This window comes from Silurus meridionalis, chromosome 13, assembly GCF_014805685.1.
Source record: "Silurus meridionalis isolate SWU-2019-XX chromosome 13, ASM1480568v1, whole genome shotgun sequence".
Lineage (NCBI taxonomy): Eukaryota > Metazoa > Chordata > Actinopteri > Siluriformes > Siluridae > Silurus > Silurus meridionalis.
In genome coordinates, this window is record NC_060896.1 from 821,185 (window position 1) to 843,684 (window position 22,500).

General features: G+C 44.2%; 3 protein-coding genes across 6 annotated transcripts in view; 2 read left to right on the forward strand and 1 right to left on the reverse strand.

Moving 5' to 3' along the window:
- Positions 1-6,255: 6,255 nt before the first annotated feature.
- On the reverse strand, positions 6,256-9,186 carry LOC124396209 (RNA guanine-N7 methyltransferase activating subunit-like). 4 transcript variants are annotated; one of them, XM_046865289.1, is made up of 4 exons: positions 8,670-9,186; positions 8,001-8,138; positions 6,624-6,758; positions 6,256-6,521 (listed from the first exon to the last, which is right to left on the reverse strand). In XM_046865289.1, exons 2-4 carry the CDS (start codon positions 8,045-8,047, stop codon positions 6,404-6,406), a joined length of 300 nt encoding a protein of 99 aa, XP_046721245.1. In that variant the 5' UTR covers positions 8,048-8,138; positions 8,670-9,186; the 3' UTR covers positions 6,256-6,403. The 4 variants fall into 4 exon arrangements, with proteins under 4 accessions (XP_046721245.1, XP_046721244.1, XP_046721247.1 ...); XM_046865288.1 differs by having other exon boundaries at positions 6,624-6,761; XM_046865291.1 differs by lacking the exon at positions 8,001-8,138.
- LOC124396208 (extensin-like) lies at positions 6,768-7,994 on the forward strand. Its single transcript, XM_046865287.1, has 2 exons — positions 6,768-7,598; positions 7,705-7,994. Exon 1 carries the CDS (start codon positions 6,771-6,773, stop codon positions 7,404-7,406), a length of 636 nt encoding a protein of 211 aa, XP_046721243.1. The 5' UTR covers positions 6,768-6,770; the 3' UTR covers positions 7,407-7,598; positions 7,705-7,994.
- A 624-nt stretch (positions 9,187-9,810) lies between the features above and the next one.
- The window catches only part of homer2 (homer scaffold protein 2), a 21,961-nt gene continuing 9,271 nt past the window's right edge, over positions 9,811-22,500 (forward strand). The window contains 4 exon segments of the mRNA XM_046865285.1: positions 9,811-10,026; positions 15,434-15,590; positions 19,218-19,349; positions 19,462-19,554. Of these exon segments, the coding sequence (XP_046721241.1) occupies positions 10,022-10,026; positions 15,434-15,590; positions 19,218-19,349; positions 19,462-19,554 (387 nt within the window). The 5' untranslated portion in view covers positions 9,811-10,021.

The window sequence follows — 22,500 nt, forward strand, 5'->3', positions numbered from 1 at the left end:
AACAACTGAAGGGAATCGTGTACCATAGAACAGAGGATCAGTCGGCGCCTCTGCTTCAGCAGGACTCCAGCCAGGTGGGATAAAACCACAACAACTGATACAGCAGCAATGAGTACAGTCTCAGTACTAACACACACACACACACACACACACACACACACACACACACACACACACACACACACAGTATTTGGCATGTGATTTCAGGACTGAAGCTGGACCAGGTTGCAGTGTGGTGTATATAAACACCTCCACATGTGATATTGTGATATTGTGATATTCTTCTACAATATGATCACGATTTTCTGATCAAATGTGTATTTACGTCACAGCACCAGGACACGGAGTGTACAGGAGTGTGTACTACAGTCAGAATCAGGCCAAGTGTAAATACACAATCAAACATTACAATATACATAATATACACTACAATACACTACACAATAACAAACACATTTTATAATCCACAAGTGACTGTGTTGTGTTTCTGTACTCACCTTTGTGTAGTGATGAGGTGATTAAAGCTGTAGGACAAAGGCACCGATAAAAGGGACAACACAAATACAGCCGTCCCTGCACAAGCGTTCAGCTCGGACATCTTACACACACACACAACTACTACACACCTCACAAACACTAACTTATCTAATCTACACACCACTACTACACACCTCACAAACACTATCTTATCTAATCTACACACAACTACTACACACACCTCACAAACACTAACTTATCTAATCTACACACCACTACTACACACACCTCACAAACACTATCTTATCTAATCTACACCACTACTACACACCTCACAAACACTATCTTATCTAATCTACACCACTACTACACACACCTCACAAACACTATCTTATCTAATCTACACACCACTACTACACTGTTTCTCTGTATCTTCAGCTCCTACATACAGATGGAGAGAACAGAGATTACAGTAGCTCCTGTGTTTCTCTCTCTCACACACACACACTCACACACACACACACTCACACACACACACACACACACTCACACACACACACCCCACACATGTACATCCCAAAGACAAATCAGTTGCTAAATCAGCTCTGCTGCGACACCACAGTTATTTCAGGCATCACATCTGTTGCCAAGATTTTAGCAAAACAAAAACACTTCACAATTCACACACACACACACCACTCACTACATTCACTATACACACACACCACATTTACCACAGATACATACACACATACACTACATTCATTACACAGTGAACACAGAACAGGCTCACACACACACTACATTCACTACACACACACACTGCACACACTACACACTCACATACACAAACTACACACTGCACACACTACACACACTCACATACACAAACTACACACTGCACACACTCACATACACACTCTACACTCTCTAAACTCATTCACTATACACACACACACACACACACACACACACACACCACTCACTACATTCACTACACACACACACACCACATTTACCACAGATACATACACACATACACTACATTCATTACACAGTGAACACAAAGAGCCTTACACACACACACACACACACACACACACACACACTACACTTACTAAACACACATACACACACTCACATACACAAACTACACACTGCACACACTCACATACACACACTCTACACTCTCTAAACACATTTACTATACACACACACACACACACACACACTCACTACATTCACTACACACACACACACACACACACTCACATACACAAACTACACACACACACTCACATATACACACTCTACACTCTCTAAACACATTCACTATACACACACACACACTCACTACATTCACTACACACACACACACACACTACACTTACTAAACACACATACACACACTACACACACTCACATACACAACTACACACTGCACACACACATACACACATACACACACTCTACACTCTCTAAACACATTCACTATACACACACACACACACACACACACCACTCACTACATTCACTACACACACACTCACATACACACACTCTACACTCTACACTCTAAACACATTCACTATACACACAAACTCACACACACACTCACTACATTCACTACACACACACATACACACTACACACACTCACACACACACACATACACACTACACACACTGCACACACTACATACACACACTCTACACTCTACACTCTAAACTCATTCACTATACACACGGACACACACACACACACACACACACACACACACACACATACACACACCACTCACTACATTCACTACACACACACACACATTTACCACAGATACATACACACATACACTACATTCATTACACAGTGAACACAGCAGAGCCTTACACACACACACACACACACACACACACACACACACACATACACACTACACACACACACACACATACATACACACATACACACACACACACTACATTCATTACACAGTGAACACAGCAGAGCCTTACACACACACACACACACACACACACACACACACACATACACACACACACACACACACTACACTTACTAAACACACATACACACACACACTACATTCATTACACACACTACACACTGCACACACTACACACACTCACACACACACACACACTCACACACACACTACACTTACTAAACACACATACACACACACACTACACACACTCACATACACACACTCTACACTCTAAACTCATTCACTATACACACACAAACACTCACTACACACACTACATTCACTAAACACATTATACACACACAGACACTACATTAATTACACACACACTACATTCATTACACACACTACACACACAAACACACACACTACATTCACTAAACACATTATACACACACAGGAAGGAGGAAAAGAGGAAGGACAAGGAGGAGGTTTATGGATTTGGTGAGGGAAGACATGCAGGTAGTTGGTGTGAAAGAGACAGATGTAGAGGACAGGTGGGTGTGGAGACGAATGATCCGCTGTGGCGCCCCCTAATGGGAGAAGCTGAAAGAAGTAGTGATCTGGAAAGTGCTGTTCCTCTGCTGTCCACTAGAGGGAGACAAAACCATCCTGAAGCTGATGAGCCAGAACATTTCCTTTATAACTTGAGGAAATAAACCCCAGTGAGGTTTGAGAGTAAAACGCGCTGTACCTTATTCAATTCTCTGTTCTATAAAACATTATATAAATCAGTGTCGAGGTAAAGAAATACAGAAGGAAACCTTTTTTTTTTTCAGGGAGAATAATAAGGTGGAAATTTTGTCTTGTATAGTCTGTTTTTGTCTTTTTGTGTCTGTTTTGTCATGTATAGGTTTTTATTTATGTCTGTACCTTTGAGAGTAACAAACAGCTGGAACCAAATTCCTTGTGTGTGTCAACACACCTGGCCAATAAACCTGATTCTGATTCTGATTCTGATTTCACTGAAAGAAGAAACTATAAAGCTGAGGGAACAATCTAAAAGACGGTTGTGTTCGGCTAATAATAGGAGGCATAGAGATAAAGATACAGAGACACTGGGTTTATTTCTAATGAAATGTGAAAGACAGTGAGACACAGCTGAGATTTTCGTCTTATTTAACTAATAATCATTATCATGTAAATATAAGTGGAATGAAGGATCCAGAATCAGGATAGAGATCAGGGTCTGAGAGAGGAGAACCCCTGAGAAGAACGAGGAGAGTGCTGTTATAAGTCATAACTTATTCTAAGTGTGTTCTCTTGTGTCAGAAAGTGTAAACCGTGAATCCAGAAACTTCAGTAGAGTCTGGCTAATCTGGTGGCGCAGTGACATCACGGCTCCAGCAGATGGCGCAGTGACATCACGGCTCCAGCAGATGGCGCAGTGACATCACGGCTCCAGCAGATGGCGCTGTTGAAATAGGCTTGGAAATACAACGTCTTGCTCTGCGTGTTGTGACGTCATCAAATCTCCAGGCAAGGTGAGAATGAGAGTCCGGTGTAATCATCTGCTTTCTATTTACAGCGTTTCTGTGTTCATTCAGTGTGAAGAGTGTGTGAAAGTGACATCACGGTGTGTTGGACATGATTAAGTTGTGTGTATGTGTGTGTGTTCGTACACACTAATGGTTCACATTTACAAACATTAGACTTTCAGCTTAATGTTTACACACTTTGTATGAAACGTGACTTTATCTTAGTGCTGTGTGTGTGTGTGTGTGTGTTCAGTACATTGTCATCTCCCTGCGGCAGAAAATTCTGCATCTAAGAGTAAAAATAGATTTGACTTGGGGAAAAAAAACTGCACCTCCCCCACAGAGCTGAACCTGAACACACACACAGACACACACACACAGACACACACACTTTTAAATCTGTCTCAGAATAAACACCAGTTTATATGACCTTTAATAGACACTAAACCCAACAATGAATTTAATCTAAAACACCTAATAAAACATCACCAATATACACTGTGTGTGTGTGTGTGTGTGTGTGTGTGTGAACACCCTGAAGTTGATTATTTTCCTCTTACAGCACTCCTCCATGTGTTTTATTTTATTCATTTAATATAGAAATTTGATGCATCATACTTTTTATCCGTTTATAGTTACATTTAAAGTGTGTGAAGTTCGTTTCTGTTCTCACTGATGTTCTCAGCAGCTATACACACTCTGTACACCTTAACACACACAGAACCAGCTGTTACTATGGTAAACCTGCACTACTGGGGAAGTGAGCAGAAGGTTATGAGTTCCACCACCACCACCACCACCACCAAGCTGCCACAGTTAACCCTGATCTGCTCAGAGTATAACTCAGCTTATTGTTAGGATAAGAAGCGTTGATCAAATACCAGAGTGTAATTGAGTTAATAAATAATTCACACTTTGTAAAATAAAATAAAAACAATCTATTAATGTTTAGAATAAAATAAAGGTGAAGTGAATAATAATAGAATCTGATATTTAGTGATTCAGGGGTCAGAGATGGACTGTTCTGTAGAGTCAGGTGTCTTCAGTAGAAGTTGATCAGTTCATTAGCACCAATAGTTAATATCTTCCGGTCCGCTGTCATTACGAGAGCGCCCTCTAGAGGCGAATCACTGACACCACGCACTGTTTTTACACGTGAGACTGCTCTTTTATATTTATTAATAATTATAGAATTATATTTATTAGTGGTGCTTGTAAAGTCATTACTATCATTAATGAAAATATTCAGATTTATTTTATTGAGCACATTTTCATGATTGAGTACTGTTTTTTATTTTCTGTAACTATTATTCAGTTTCTGTTTTAAAAACATTTAATTAATCGGTTATCGGCGAGTACGAGCCAAACAACACATCAGTATCAGTCACACCTACTATCAGTCCACCTCTGGGCTCCAGTCTCTCTGCTCAGACTTATTACAAAAACAACTTTAACATTTTATTCTTTTGTATCATTTCTTTAATAATACTGTTAATGTTTAAAATGAACACACACACACACACACACACACACACACACACACAATAATGACTGCATTTTCACTCGTTCTTCCTTCAGTCGTGTTTTTTTCTGTCTGCAGTGAAATTACATAACACTTCTCCTCCTCTCTCTCTCTCTCTCTCTCTCTCTCTCTCTCTCTCTCTCACACACACACACACACACACACACACACACACACACACACACACACACACTTCTCTGTATTGATATAACAGTACAGATCATCTCCATGGTTTACAGGCTTGTTCCTGGATCCTGTGCTGTGATTGGTCAGAAGGTGGTGATTAGTTTTCCGTCACTAATGTAGGTTCATATTAACGCGCTCGCTCTGATGCGGTATCGTTTCCATAGTAACGCCTCATTCACAGGGACGTGTGAAGTTTTAGTGAAACAGATGATAAAAAGTGTAGCAGGGAGGAAACATGACGTGATTCAGGAGAAATCATTAACGTGTCACTTTTCACGTCAGATTACATCTCCACGTGATTTCCATAAAATACCCACAGCACAGATCACTGCAAACCAGGCACAGGACCTACAGTGACGCTGCTTCCTGATGGACAACACACACACACACACACACACACACACACACCACTTAATTCATTATACTAATTAGACTCAGAACTGAAAGGTGGGGAATCTGCATCTGATGATGTCACAATGTGGGTGTTACATCCGCCAACCAATCAGGAGCTTCCCCTTAATGTGCAACACACAATCACAATCACACACAATTTTAATTTCTTACTTCACCATCCTTCTTCAAACTCGTTTTTCTTTCCATCTTTTTATTCTTCACTGCAGCAATCTGGAAAATCAATCAATCAATCAATTAGTCTTAAACTGTTTTATTTAAACATGTTGAGGGAAAGTACACACTACGCACGCACACACACACACACACACACACACGAAATCAGTAGCGATCGTAACGTGGTCTCTGATTATAGGAGTTCTGGTGACCTCCGTATCTCCGATCGTGTGACCTCTGACCCCAGCCGCCGCCACCACGGTGATGTCTGCTGTCCTGGAATCTACAGACCACCACAGAGCTTGTGAGAACTAAAGCCCACTCAGGAAACCAAATCCAGCTGTGTATTACACATGTGTATAATTATTGTATAAAGTTTAAATACCGAGTGTCTCTGCTCCTCCACGCCTCCACTACTGGTGGCTGAACCTCCGGCTGCTGCAGATACTTCTGATACTCTTCATCCTGCTCAGAGAAACGGTGAGCAAACTGCTCCTCAAAACTCTGAGCTTCAGCCATGCTGCTGGAAAACATGAACACATCATTCAACCACAACCACAACCACAAACCAATAAACCCCATCACCCAGCACCAGACTCCAACAAACCCCATCACCATCACCAGACTCCAACAAACCCCATCACCATCACCAGACTCCAACAAACCCCATCACCATCACCAGACTCAACAAACCCCATCACCATCACCAGACTCCAACAAACCCCATCACCATCACCAGTCTCCAACAAACCCCATCACCATCACCATCACCAGACTCCAACAAACCCCATCACCAGACTCCAACAAACCCCATCACCAGACTCCAACAAACACCATCACCAGACTCCAACAAACCCCATCACCATCACCCGACTCCAACAAACCCCATCACCATCACCCGACTCCAACAAACCCCATCACCATCACCCGACTCCAACAAACCCCATCACCATCACCCGACTCCAACAAACCCCATCACCATCACCCGACTCCAACAAACCCCATCACCATCACCCGACTCCAACAAACCCCATCACCATCACCCGACTCCGACAAACCCCATCACCAGACTCCAACAAACCCCATCACCAGACTCCAACAAACCCCATCACCACCACCAGACTCCAATAAACCCCATCACCATCACTTGTGTGTAGCATGCGTGTAGCTCGTTCAGCTCTGCTGCGACTCTTAGTATTTCTTGTGTACTTAAGTACTCAGGGATCATATCCTTGACGTTGATGATGTAGGGGTGTCTGGGGTGTTTGGGGTATTTGGAGGTGTAGTGGTGTCTGGGGTATTTGGTGGCGTAGTGGTGTTTAAGGTATTTGGGGTATTTGGAGGTGTAGTGGTGTCTGGGGTGTTGGGGTATTTGGAGGTGTAGTGGTGTCTGGGGTGTTTGGGGTATTTGGAGTGTAGTGGTGTCTGGGTTGTTTGGGGTATTTGGTGGTGTAGTGGTGTTTAAGGTATTTGGGGTATTTGGAGGTGTAGTGGTGTCTGGGGTATTTGGTGGCGTAGTGGTGTCTGGGTTGTTTGGGGTATTTGGTGGTGTAGTGGTGTTTAAGGTATTTGGGGTATTTGGAGGTGTAGTGGTGTTTGGGGTATTTGGAGGAGTAATTTCGCTTAGTGATCCCTAGTGTGTCAGGTGCTGGTTTATTCCACACACTGGTGTTCGCGTTTGACGCTATGTGACTATCGTGCATGGCTTTGAGGTGTTTAAGTGCTGAATCAGGTTTGTAGTGTTGCCCTTGGAGGTAGAAACCTGATGCTGCGCAGCATCTTTCTGTCAAGCCTGAGCTCATTGTACATCTGATCAAGGTGCAGTGTAGCAGGTCAACCTGAGGCTTCCTCTGCAGGCTGCTTTACTCTACCGGGTCACGTGACAGAGTGTAATCACAGCCTGTGCGGTTGGAAAAAAAAACACCACCACCAAACACCACTACACCATTAAATACCCCACACACCACTACACCACCAAATACGCCAAACATTACTACACCACCAAACACCCCATACTCCACTACACCACCAAACACCCCATACACCACTACACCACCAAACACCCGACACCACTTCACCACCAAACACCCCAAACACTCCAGACACCACTACTACACCAAACACCACTACACCATTAAATACCCCAAATACCCCAGACACAAGTACACCACCAAATACCACTACACCATCAACTACCCCAAACACCCCTACACTATCAAATACTTCAAACATCACTACCCCATAAAATACACCAAACACCACCACAAAAACTGTAAACACCATCACTATTTTAAACAGAATTAACGACCACCATTATTATTATTATTATTATTATTATTATTATTATTAGCAGTAATTAAACACGGCTAATGCTAACTGACTCGGTGTGGGTGTTCAGTCTTAGATAAAATAAACATGTTAGTAAACTTACCTGTTCAAACACTTGAAATAATAATGAAGGAAATGAAAGTAGGTTTTAGTTGTGAATTCTGGAACAGAAATAAACAGAAATAAAACACCGCTTGTTCGAGTTTTTCACCCGACAGACAGACGTGTGTACCCTTTATTTCTTTCCCCCGCTCGGCTGCTACAGAAGGTTCCGTTGTGACTTTTTGTTCCGCCCTCTCACGTTTCCTCTCCTCAACCCCCGGCGCTCATTCAAGCGCGCGCGCTCGCGTGTGTCCGCGTCCCGAGCGATTATCGAAGTTCTACCGTGACGATGGCGGTGAGGGTGAGGAGCGTGTGAGGAACGTGTGAGGAACGTGTGAAGCCTCTGTCTGAGATCAACCTGTTCACCAGACATCTGCTTTCATTAAACACTCACTTACCGGCGGACTGCAGCGCGCGCGTTTATTTATAAATAAATCATTCTAAAATCATTTATATTTATTTCTTCTGCAAAAATTTCATCTACAAGTGTGGAGGAGAAGCGAAACATTCAGACTCATGTAAGTACAAAACAAGTCGAATTAATACATGCGCGTGCGTGCAGACCTCCGTGTATTTAATTTCGTCTTACTTTCTCACACACACACTATTCTTACGTGCATATGATTTTTTTATTCTGTGTGTGTGTGTGTGTGTGAGTGTGAGTGAATCCTGGAAAAGCATAATTTAAAGTCTTGGATGGCAGAAAGGGTGTGTGTGTGTGTGTGTGTGTGTGTGTGTGTGTGTGTGTGTGTGTTGAAGCAGGTGGATCCGCTCCGTGTCGCTGCTAATTTTTGGACACTGCGCGCGTGCCGTGTGTTTATTACACCGTGTTTCAGACTAATTATAATATTTCATGTGATTAGGATTATATTCACTGTGTGTGTGTGTGTGTGTGTGTGTCACGAAGAGAGTATGTCTGCGCTTTAGAGAGCGCGCGTGTGTACCTGGAGTTTGATCCGAGCAACTGTCTCACACACACACACACACACACACACTCTCTCTCTCTCTCTCTCACACACACACACACACACACTCTCTCTCTCTCTCTCTCACACACACACACACACACACACACTCTCTCTCTCTCTCTCTCTCTCTCTCTCTCTCTCTCTCTCTCACACACACACACACACACACACACACACACACACACACACGCGCAGTCTGAGCACCATAAGTGCTTCGGTTTATGACTATCGGGTTTCAGTCTCGGGGCCTGAAATGGAGTCAGAGCGCAGTTAACACACACACACACACACACACACACACAGAGGCGCGCACAGTTTTACACTCTCACACAGTAATACACACACACATTTTACACGCGAAGTTATCCGACGCGGATCCGCGGCCATGGGGTGAGTACGAACGAACACACTGCACACACACACACACACACACTCACACTTCACTCACTCACTCTAAAGGCTGACATTATTATTTTATATTTATTAAATAATTATTTATTTGACTCGGTGCTGATTTTTCCCTCATCTGAACCTACAACTAAACAGCTTTTATTACACACAGACGCGCGCACACACACACACACACACACACACACACACACACACACACACACACACGCGCGCACACACACTTTTCAGATTCTTCAGCTGCTGTTCTCGGACTCAGTACAGCACTGACCTGCTTTAATTAGACTGGAGTTTAACACCCTAAACACTGCAGCTTTATTCAACACTCCAGCAGCTTTATTACAATTAACACACACACACACACACACATATGTTAAAATAAGTGTGTGAAACATCTCAGCGCTGGTGTTTGTGTTTTAGTTTACACAGTGTGCTTAGAAGTGTGTAGCGTGTACCACGTATCGCACCAGGTAACGCCCACGTAACACACCAGGTATCGCAGCAGGTAACACCAGAAAACGCCCCAGGTAACGCCCACGACGCACCAGGTAACGCCCACGAACGCACCAAGAAACACCAGGTAACGCCCTACGTAACGCACCAAGAAACACCAGGTAACGCCCCACGTAACGCACCAAGAAACACCAGGTAACGCCCCACGTAACGCACCAAGAAACACCAGGTAACGCCCCAGGTAACGCCCACGAACGCACCAAGAAACACCAGGTAACGCCCACGACGCACCAGGTAAAGCACCAGGAAACACCAGGTAACGCCCTACGTAACGCACCAAGAAACACCAGGTAACGCCCACGAACGCACCAAGAAACACCAGGTAACGCCCACGAACGCACCAAGAAACACCAGGTAACGCCCCACGTAACGCACCAGGAAACACCAGGTAACGCCCCATGTAACGCACCAAGAAACACCAGGTAACGCCCCACGTAACGCACCAAGAAACACCAGGTAACGCACCAGGAAACACCAGGAAACGCCCCACGTAACGCACCAGGAAACACCAGGTAACGCCCCACGTAACGCACCAGGAAACACCAGGTAACGCCCCACGTAACGCACCAGGAAACACCAGGAAACGCCCCACGTATCGCACCAGGTAACGCCCCAGGTAACACCCCGCAACGCACCAGGTAATGCCCCATGTAACGTCCCACGTATCGCACCAGGTAATGCCCCATGTATCGCAGCAGGTAACACCAGGTAACGCCCCACGTAACACACCAGGTAACGCCCACGTATCGCAGCAGGTAACGCCCCATGTAACACACCAGGTGACGGCCCACGTATCGCGGCAGGTAACGCCCCATGTAACACACCAGGTATCGCAGCAGGTAACACCAGAAAACGCCCCAGGTAACGCCCCACGTATCGCACCAGGTAACGCCCCATGTAACGCACCAAGAAACACCAGGTAACGCCCACGACGCACCAGGTAACGCCCACGATCGCAGCAGGTAACGCCCATGTAACACACCAGGTGACGGCCCACGAATCGCGGCAGGTAACGCCCCATGTAACACACCAGGTATCGCAGCAGGTAACACCAGAAAACGCCCCAGGTAACGCCCACGACGCACCAGGTAACGCCCCACGTATCGCACCAGGTAACGCCCCACGTATCGCACCAGGTAACGCCCCACGTATCGCACCAGGTAACGCCCCACGTATCGCACCAGGTAACGCCCCATGTAACATCCCTTTTAAGGCCTCACATAGCACCCCCCTCGTAACACCCCAGACTCTGCTGTTATTACACTCAATATCATGTAGAAATCTTTATACTGAGACTAACTGGGGTTCCACTTAACACCTCATTCTCCTGTTACTGAACCTCCCACAACCATTCAACCTGCTAATTAACACACACACACACACACACACACACACACACACCACCTCTATAGTGTTCAGCATGGCACTTAACACCTGTGGGCTGTTTATTTGTATTTCTCACCTTTTTATTAGGAACAGGTTGATACTCAGCTCATTTAACTCTCCACATGATCTTTAACACGTCCCAGCCCTCTGACTGAACATGTCTCACGTGCACACGCCTTAAAGACGTCATTAACACTGTGATAACTCTGACTTTACACCATTTACATCCGATTCTCTGAAGTCTGGTGTGTGTCTGAAGACTTTTAATTCACACAACACAACCTTTAACAGCTGTGTTCAATAAACTCTTCATACACACGTTCCAGAGCTCAACACGTCCCCACGTTCTTACACGCAGAGCAGTGATGGACCTGAACACGTTCTCAGTGGTCCATATTTTCTATTATATCGTCAATAACCGACTCCACATCATCAGCATCAGTGTACACACACACACACACACACAGCTGCGAAGTTCTGGACTGTGATTCTCCAAGGTTGGGGATTTTTTTCCAGAATTGATTTGTTATTGTTTTTTAAGTCACACCTTGTTCACATGGTAATGGAGTTTTCTGGAAGGTGTGTGTGTGTGTGTGTGTGAGAGAGGTGTAGTGAGGAATTTTCCAGTGTCAGTGTTGTGTACCAGTCAGAAATAAGACTGTAACATCTTCAGGACAGAGGGGTTTATTTATTATTTTGAAGAGACGAAGTGAAAAGAGGAGACTGGGGTGGTACCAGCGTTTACAGCTGCTATAATGTACGTGACAACAGGAACTAACCTGTAACTGGATAAAGAGCATAAGTAAAAATTAAATATCACCTGTTTTATGTTCTAATTCAAAGACTGCAGGGGTTTAACTTGAGGCCACGCCCCCTACTCAGATTCAACACTGCATTTATTTTTTATTTATTTATTATATATATATATATATATATATATATATATATATATATATATATATATATAATTTAATTTTTTTTTTTTTTTGCTGAGTGGCTAGACTACACACACACACACACACATATTGCATTATGCTTAGCTGGAGGCTGTACGCTAGAGACCTGCACCCCCATGGGACCCAGGACACGAATGTGTGTGTGTGTGTGTGTGTGTGTGTGTGTGTGTGTGTGTGTGTGTGTGTGTGTGTGGTAGAGGTCACAGCACTAGAAATGCCTATCGTTGCCAAACTAAAAACAAGCATAGGCGTCTGTGTGTGTGTGTGTGTGTGTGTGTGTGTGTGTGTGTGTGTTAGAAAGAATAAAACTGGTCAGACACGTCAGAGCTAACAGACCAGTTAGAGGAGTCGTTGCATTGCGCAACAGCACACTGAAACTTAAACACACACATACCACAAACACTTACCCAACAATAGGTACAACATCTGTACACACACACACACACCACAATTTGCGTAACTAAATCGCACCACAATCCACATGCAAACATTGTGTGTGTAATCAGCGTCTTAGTCAAATACCACCATCTGAGAGTATCAGAATGTGGGTCAGGAGGCATAGTGAAGGGGTCAGGAGTCAGGATCAAGGGTCATACTGAAAGGGGGGTGTCAGGAGTCTGGGTCACGGTCAAGGGTCATACTGAAAGGGGGATCAGGAGTCTGAGAGAGGAGTCAAGGGTCATAATGAAGAGGGGTCGGGAGTCTGAGACAGGGGTCAGGGGTCATAATGAAAGGGGGTCGGGAGTCTGAGACAGGGTCACAATGAAAGGGGGTTGGGAGTCTGAGACAGGGGTCAAGGGTCATACTGTAAGGGGGTGTGCAGTCTTAGAATAGGGTCAGGGGTCATACTGAAAAGGAGGTCAAGAATCGGAGAATGGGACCAAGGATTAAACTGAAAGGTTCAATTCATGTTTATTTGTGTTGCCCTTTTAACAATGAACATCGTCTCAGAGCAGCTTTACACAGATGAAGTGGAGATAAAAATGAAGATGTTCTTTATAAGTGTAAGTTTGTCCCTGATGAACAAGTCGGTGGCGGCTGTGGTGAAGGAAAAACTCCCTGAGATGCAGAAGGAAGAAACCTTGAGAGGAACCAGACTCAAGAGGGAACCTCATCCTCATCTGGGTTCCACCGAATGTCCATTTATTACAGATAAACGATGTTGAGGTGCAGTGATGGAGATCAGAGCAAACTGTAGTCCTGAATCAGTGTAGCAGACTGTTGATATTAACTACAGTCCAAATCCTCAAAACTCCTGTTCTTACGGGGTTAGAATCTGAGAAGTTTAAGGGTCAAATTTGCAGGGGTGTTTCTAAAGTCAACATATGGTGATTTATTTATAGATCTTGGCTTAGAGCTCGGTCTTCTTGGGGGTTTTCTAGATAAATAGTTCACTGTATTCATCCCACAGTTTGATTTTTGATGAGTAAGCAGGTAGAGATCAGTAGCTGATCAGACTAAATGTATTTTGAGTTCTGGTTATGGGTCAAAGCTTAGTGTTTGAGGTTTTTGAGTTCATTAAGATTTAAGGGATTGGTATAGTATTGGACCCATCTTGGTCAAATCAGGCGGTCTAAGGTTGGGTCCAAATTTGAGGGCTTCTGAGGTCATACCTGGGGGACTAAGGTCATAGTCTGGTCTGGTCAAAGGTCAGTTTCGGATCCCGTGACAGAAATAGGGGTTCTTGGTTAGAGGTCTGGAGTCCAAAATGGTGGTGGAATGAAGTGCTTTAGATTGTGAATGTGTTTAGTGTGTATTGATGGCTGATTGATTCTCCTGCAGTGTGCCGGACTCACGCCTGGAGCCTCTTTAGATCTGTGGAGTTGGAGATTAAACACACACACACACACACACACACACACACACACTGTTAGGTGGTTAGTGTGTGAGCATCTATTTAAAAACTGGTTGACAGATGGAGGCTCCGCCCAGTCTGCCTTCAACTCATAACTGTAACCTGCTTATAGGACGTGTGTGTGTGTGTGCGGAAAGTAGATTATATTTCAGATGTACAACAGTAATACTTCACCGAACACACGCAATTAACATAACACACTCCAGTATTACCGATCATTTGACAAACATTGTTCGTCTCCTGTTTCTAACTGCTCAGTACGCAGGTTCTACACGCTGTTGGTTTTCCTCCTGTGACGTTCTCATTCTTTTGATTAAGAAACAGGGAGAACCGCATATCTGCACTTAAAAATAATTTCAGGAATCTAGTCATCTAGTTTCATCTCATCACACTGAGACATTTGGAGCAGAAAGACAAGAGGAACAGGACCGAGCAGCTTCTCCACACCTCATGGAGAAACTGTCTGAAACCAGGAGCTGTCCACTATTTAGAGCAAGTGTGAAATGTTCTAAACAAAACCACTGATGGACTGATAACAGTGTTGACGTAGTAAATGGGGCTTGTGGTTTGAGACAAAACAGCAGACTGAACATAGGGTTTATGTGCACCATGAAGTGAACAGTGTTTGTGGTTTGGGACACACCCACAGAATTAACACTGCCCTGTCTCTGTGTTCTAGGGAGCAGCCGATCTTCACCACTCGAGCTCATGTCTTCCAGATTGACCCCACCACCAAGAAAAACTGGGTTCCTGCCAGTAAACAAGCTGTCACCGTGTCCTACTTTTACGACAGCACGCGCAACAGCTATCGCATCATCAGCGTGGACGGGACTAAGGTTAGAGAGATGGGAAAATGTGTCCTGTGATTTCTCAGTGTACAACATCCTCCTTAAATACACCAGCATCTCTGAACACACACACATTTAGACATAACATCTCTATCTAACACTGCTAGCCGGTTAGCTAACTGCTCGATGACATTCGCGTGTATTAATTTACATTTTCATTTTCTCACCGATTTATTTAACACCATCTCACCCCTGTCACAATAGAATCGCTTTATGTTTCCATGACAACCCCTGCCTGTCTATCATTGACTTTAGCTAGTTGGCCAGCTGGCTAACACAGTCATCTGATCTTAGGGGGGGGGAATTGGTGTGTGTGTGTGTGTGTGTGTGTGTGTGTGTGTGTGTGTCTTTCCATAAATAAAAAATAATGATCATTTGAAGGAATCCCAGTTGTCAGTGTTGGATTTATCAGCATGAGGTTTAAACTCCAGCTGTGTTTCAGGAAGTAGCGATTAGCGCTAATCAGACACTACAGGCTTCATGAATACGCTAAAAAACTAGCCATGCTAGCAATGTTGTGTAGCAGAGTAATGTTCTCATGTAGTGATTTTTAGTGTTGTGTAATGGTAAATAATGATGTATAGTGGTTGTGTAGTGTCAGTGCACTGATGTATGATTTAATAATTAGTGTAGTCATGTGTACTGCTTTGTAGTGATGTGTAGCATTGTGTAATATTGTAGTGCTTGTAGAATTGTGTAGGGCTGTGAAGTGCAGCGTTGTGTTGGCCTTTATTGTTTTGTTGTGTAATTTTGTGTAAGTCGTGTTTTGTAGAACTGAGTAGGGCTGTGTAGTATCACGTTGTGGAAGGGGTCGCATTGTGATTGGTAGTATCATGTTGTGTATCGTTGAAGTGTATTGTCTTGCAGTTTTATGTTGTGCATTGTTGTAGTGTAGTGTCATGTGTATTATAGTCATATGTAGTGTTGTGTATTGTTGAAGTCATATGTAGTGGTGTGTAGTGTTAGTCATATAGTGTTGTGTAGTGTCACGTTGCATATTGTTGAATTGTATTGTATAGTGTCTTGTAGATTTTGTTGTGTATAATTTAGTAGTTTTGTGTTGTGTATTGTCATTTACCCATATGTTATATTGTGTAGTGATGCCTGCTTTCTCTGATTTGGGGTGTGTGTGTGTGTGTGTGTGTGTGTGTGTGTGTGTGTGTGTGTGTGTGTGTATGTGTGTGTGTGTTTAACCTCCATGACTGCGGCATATAATGAAATTATGGAGCACAGTAATAAAGTTTGGCGTCCTCGCAGTAGAATGATGCTGTTTCCATAGCAACGCTGAGGAAGCTCTGAACCTGAGAAACGTGCCTCAGCCTTCCGTGTGTCACGTTTATGTGGTAAATATTAAACAAACAAACAAACAACCTGCATTTCTCCAACAGTGTGTTGTGGTAATCAACTTATTAGTAGTGAATAAAACGTATGTGTGTTTTATGAAATGTGTCTCAGAGGACTTTGATGTTTAAGGATGAACACACCGTCTTTCTGCTCTGCGTGTACACTGTGTTGCCATGGAGATGCTCCTCGGTGTCCGGACAGTGATGTCATGTCAGTGTTCAGTTCCAACACGCGCACACACAATCCACCTGTCTCCTATTGGCACCCACTGCTCTCACACCCTGTCAACATGACTGATGGATGCAGGAGGAAATGGTGTGTGTGTGTGTGTGTGTGTGTGTGTGTGTGTGTGTGTGTGTGTGTGTGTGTGTGTGTGGAGGAACTGTTTCATGACCTTTCTGATCTCTATCAGTTTGAAGATTATACCATGTTCCAGCCTTCCTCTTTCTCTCTCACTCTCTCACACACACACACACACACACACACACACACACACACACACACACACACTGCAGATTTTAGATGTTGCATGTCTGCTTATGTCAAGTCAAGAAGCTTTTATCGTCGAAACAACGTTCCTCCTGAACCCTGATGCTCCATATAACAATCACAGAAAACAGAAGGTTAAGGACTGTAAGTGTCCTCACCACATAAAGTGCATCATGTGCAAACAGTGCAAAGACAACACACGGCAGTGTAAGACAAATACACAAAACACAAAGTAGCACCACCAGTAAACCTGTTGTATATTACACACTGCGGCATGTAAAGGACAAAGTGAACATTGTAATTAACAAAAATGTAAACAATGTGTTCTGGTCTGTGGTTGTTTCTAGGGAAGAATGGTGTTATTGTGGTTACTGTGGTGGGGTTTGGGGTCATTGGGGCTACTTTGGTGGGGTTTGGGGTCATTGGGGTTACTGTAGTGGGGTTTGGGGTCATTGGGGTTACTGTGGTGGGGTTTGGGGTCATTGGGATTACTGTGGTGGGGTTTGGGGTCATTGGGATTACTGTGGTGGAGTTTGGGGTCATTGGGATTACTGTGGTGGGGTTTGGGGTCATTGGGGTTACTGTGGTGTGGTTTGGGGTCATTGGGGTTACTGTGGTGTGGTTTGGGGTCATTGGGATTACTGTGGTGGGGTTTGGGGTCATTGGGGTTACTGTGGTGTGGTTTGGGGTCATTGGGGTTACGTAAGTGGGGTTTGAGTCAGTGGTGTTATAGTGCTGGGATTTGGTGTTGATTGGGTTACTGTTCTGGGGTTTAGGGTGAGTTTCTTTTTTGCATGTTTTGTGGTCATTGAGGTTTTCGTCTTGTGGTTATTTGGGTCAGTGGGGTTACAGTGGTGAAGTTTGGGGCAGTGGGGCAGAGTGCTTGTGTTTAGGGTCATTGAAGTTGCTGTGGTGGGGTTTGGGGTCATTGGGATTACTGTGGTGGGGTTTGGGGTGAGTGGGTTTACTCTGGTGAGGTTTGGGGTTAATTGATTTACAGTGGTGGGGTTTGGGGTTGGTGTGGTTACTGTGGTGGGGTTTGGAGTTATCGGGGTTATTGGGTCATTGGGGTATAGTGGTGGGGTTGGGTCATTGGGGTATAGTGGTGGGGTTGGGTCATTGGGGTATAGTGGTGCTGGTTTGGGTCATTGGGGTTGGGTCATTGGGGTATAGTGGTGCTGGTTTGGTCATTGGGGTATAGTGGTGCTGGTTTGGGTCATTGGGGTATAGTGGTGGGGCTGGGTCATTGGGGTATAGTGGTGGGGTTGGGTCATTGGGGTATAGTGGTGGGGCTGGGTCATTGGGGTATAGTGGTGGGGTTGGGTCATTGGGGTATAGTGATGATGTTGGGGTATTTTGGGGTTATTATTCCTTCTAGAAGGAAGTTTTCATTCTCGGTTGTCTTTCTTACTGCAGACAGTAGTGTGTGTAGCTTCAGTTTTAGTCATGTTTGAGCAGCATAAAATGGATTAAATCTTCATTATCTGATTAGCAAAAGGAAACACATTTGTTTCCTTTGTGTGTGTGTGTGTGTGTGTGTGTGTGTGTGTGTGTGTGTGAGAGAGAGAGAGAGATTAGACAAAGTAATGGAGGTGGTTTCAGTCTGACGTTAATTTGTGCTCTGTTTGACGTTACCAAGAGATAAAAATCCTAATTACTCCGTTGCATCACACAGCAGCTGTCTGCTATTTAGAGTTGTATTTAGTTGTGTTCTTTTTGCTAGAATGTTCCTGAAGAGACAACATTGATAGTCATGTATATATTGTGTGTGTTTGTGTGTAGGTGATCATTAATAGCACCATCACCCCCAACATGACCTTCACTAAGACGTCACAGAAGTTTGGCCAGTGGGCCGACAGCCGCGCAAACACAGTGTTCGGTCTCGGGTTCTCCTCTGAACAGCAGCTGTCCAAGGTCTGAACAGTCTCTCTCACACACACACTCACACACACTCACACACATGCACTTACAGATGTGAGCTTATAAGGTGTACACCAATGTGTGTGTGTGTGTGTGTGTTTTGCAGTTTGCTGAAAAGTTCCAGGAAGTGAAAGATGCAGCAAAAATGGCACGAGAGAAATCACAGGAGAAAGCAGACGCAACCAGCAACCACTCCCAGGTACACACTTCTGACCAGTCTACATGTGTGTACACACTTCTGACCAGTCTACATGTGTGTACACACTTCTGACCAGTCTACATGTGTGTACACACTTCTGACCAGTCTACATGTGTGTACACACTTCTGACCAGTCTACATGTGTGTACACACTTGACCAGTCTACATGTGTGTACACACTTCTGACCAGTCTACATGTGTGTGTACACACTTCTGACCAGTCTACATGTGTACACACACTTCTGACCAGTCTACATGTGTGTACACACACTTCTGACCAGTCTACATGTGTACACACTTCTGACCAGTCTACATGTGTGTACACACACTTCTGACCAGTCTGCACGCACACACACTTCTGACCAGTCTGCACGCACACACACTTCTGACCAGTCTACACGCACACACTTCTGACCAGTCTACATGTGTGTACACACTTCTGACCAGTCTACATGTGTGTACACACTTCTGACCAGTCTACATGTGTGTACACACTTCTGACCAGTCTACATGTGTACACACACACACACTTCTGACCAGTCTACATGTGTGTACACACACTTGACCAGTCTACATGTGTGTACACACACTTCTGACCAGTCTACATGTGTACACACACTTCTGACCAGTCTACATGTGTGTACACACTTCTGATCAGTCTACATGTGTGTACACACACTGATCAGTCTACATGTGTACACACTTCTGACCAGTCTACATGTGTGTACACACACTTCTGACCAGTCTACATGTGTGTACACACACTTCTGACCAGTCTACGTGTGTGTACACACACTTCTGACCAGTCTACATGTGTGTACACACTTCTGATCAGTCTACATGTGTACACTTCTGACCAGTCTACATGTGTACACACACTTCTGATCAGTCTACATGTGTGTACACACACTCTGACCAGTCTATGTGTGTACACACACTTCTGACCAGTCACATGTGTGTACACACACTGACCAGTCTACGTGTGTACACACACTTCTGATCAGTCTACGTGTGTACACACACTTCTGACCATTCTACACACACACACTTCTGATCAGTCTACATGTGTGTACACACTCTGACCAGTCTACATGTGTGTACACACTCTGACCAGTCTACATGTGTGTACACACACTTCTGACCAGTCTACATGTGTGTACACACTGACCAGTCTACATGTGTGTACACACACTTCTGACCAGTCTATGTGTGTACACACACTTCTGACCAGTCATGTGTGTACACACACTTCTGACCAGTCTACATGTGTGTACACACACTTCTGACCAGTCTACATGTGTGTACACACTTCTGACCAGTCTACATGTGTGTACACACACTTCTGACCAGTCTACATGTGTGTACACACACTTCTGATCAGTCTACATGTGTGTACACACTTCTGATCAGTCTACATGTGTGTACACACACTTCTGACCAGTCTACATGTGTGTACACACACTTCTGACCAGTCTACATGTGTGTACACACACTTCTGACCAGTCTACATGTGTGTACACACACTGACCAGTCTACATGTGTGTACACACTTCTGATCAGTCTACATGTGTGTACACACTTCTGATCAGTCTACGTGTGTACACACTTCTGACCAGTCTACATGTGTGTACACACACTTCTGATCAGTCTACATGTGTGTACACACACTTCTGATCAGTCTACATGTGTGTACACACACTTCTGATCAGTCTACATGTGTGTACACACACTTCTGACCAGTCTACATGTGTGTACACACACTTCTGATCAGTCTACATGTGTACACACACTTCTGATCAGTCTACATGTGTGTACACACACTGATCAGTCTACGTGTGTGTACACACTTCTGACCAGTCTACATGTGTGCACACACTTCTGACCAGTCTACATGTGTGTACACACACTTCTGACCAGTCTACATGTGTGTACACACACTTCTGACCAGTCTACATGTGTGTACACACACTTCTGACCAGTCTACATGTGTGTACACACACTTCTGACCAGTCTACATGTGTGTACACACTTCTGACCAGTCTACATGTGTGTACACACACTTCTGACCAGTCTACATGTGTGTACACACTTCTGACCAGTCTATGTGTGTACACACACTTCTGACCAGTCTACATGTACACACTTCTGACCATTATTGTGGTGAATAGTGTGTGTGGTGTGTGTGTAGCTGTGTCTATTGTGGTGAATAGTGTGTGTGTGTGTGTGTGTGTGTGTGTGTGTGTGTGTGTGTGTGTGTGTGTGTCTATCGTGGTGTATAGTGTGTGTGTGTGTGTGTATATGGTGTGTGTATCCGTGTCTATAGTAATGTAGTGTGTCTGGGTGTAATTGTGTGTGTGTGTAGTCATGTCTATGGCAGTGTGTGTGTGTGTGTGTGTGTGTGTGTGTGTGTGTGTGTGTGTGTGTGTGTGTGTGTGTCTATGGTGGTGTATATTTTGTGTGTGAATGTGTGTATCTATGGTGGTGTGTGTGTATGTGTGTGATAGTGTCTATGGTGTCTATGGTGTCTATGGTGGTGTATATTGTGTGTGTGTGTGTGTGATGGTGTCTATGGTGTGTGTGTGTGTGTGTGTGTGTGTGTGTGTGTGTGTGTGTGTGTGTGTGAGATAGTGTCTATGGTGGTGTATATTTTGTGTGTGTCTATGGTGGTGTGTGTGTGTGTGTGTGTGTGTGTGTGTGATAGTGTCTATGGTGTGTATATTTTGTGTGTGTCTATGTGTGTGTGTGTGTGTGTGTGTGTGTGATAGTGTCTATGGTGGTGTTTATTTTGTGTGTCTATGGTGGTGGTGTGTGTGTGTGTGTGTGTGTGTGTGTGTGTGTGTGTGTGATAGTGTCTATGGTGGTGTATATTTTGTGTGTGTCTATGGTGGTGTGTGTGTGTGATAGTGTCTATGGTGGTGTATATTTTGTGTGTGTGTGTCTATGGTG

Excerpts from the sequence above, each read along its gene's own strand:
- LOC124396208 (XM_046865287.1), top strand. The coding sequence starts at position 6,771 with ATGAACACATCATTCAACCACAACCACAACCACAAACCAATAAACCCC.
- LOC124396209 (XM_046865288.1), bottom strand. The coding sequence starts at position 8,047 with ATGTACAATGAGCTCAGGCTTGACAGAAAGATGCTGCGCAGCATCAG. Across the intron at positions 6,762-8,000 it reads AAGATGCTGCGCAGCATCAG|CAGCATGGCTGAAGCTCAGA; the intron begins GTTTCTACCTCC and ends CATGTTTTCCAG. Across the intron at positions 6,522-6,623 it reads TGGAGGAGCAGAGACACTCG|ATTCCAGGACAGCAGACATC; the intron begins GTATTTAAACTT and ends GGTGGTCTGTAG.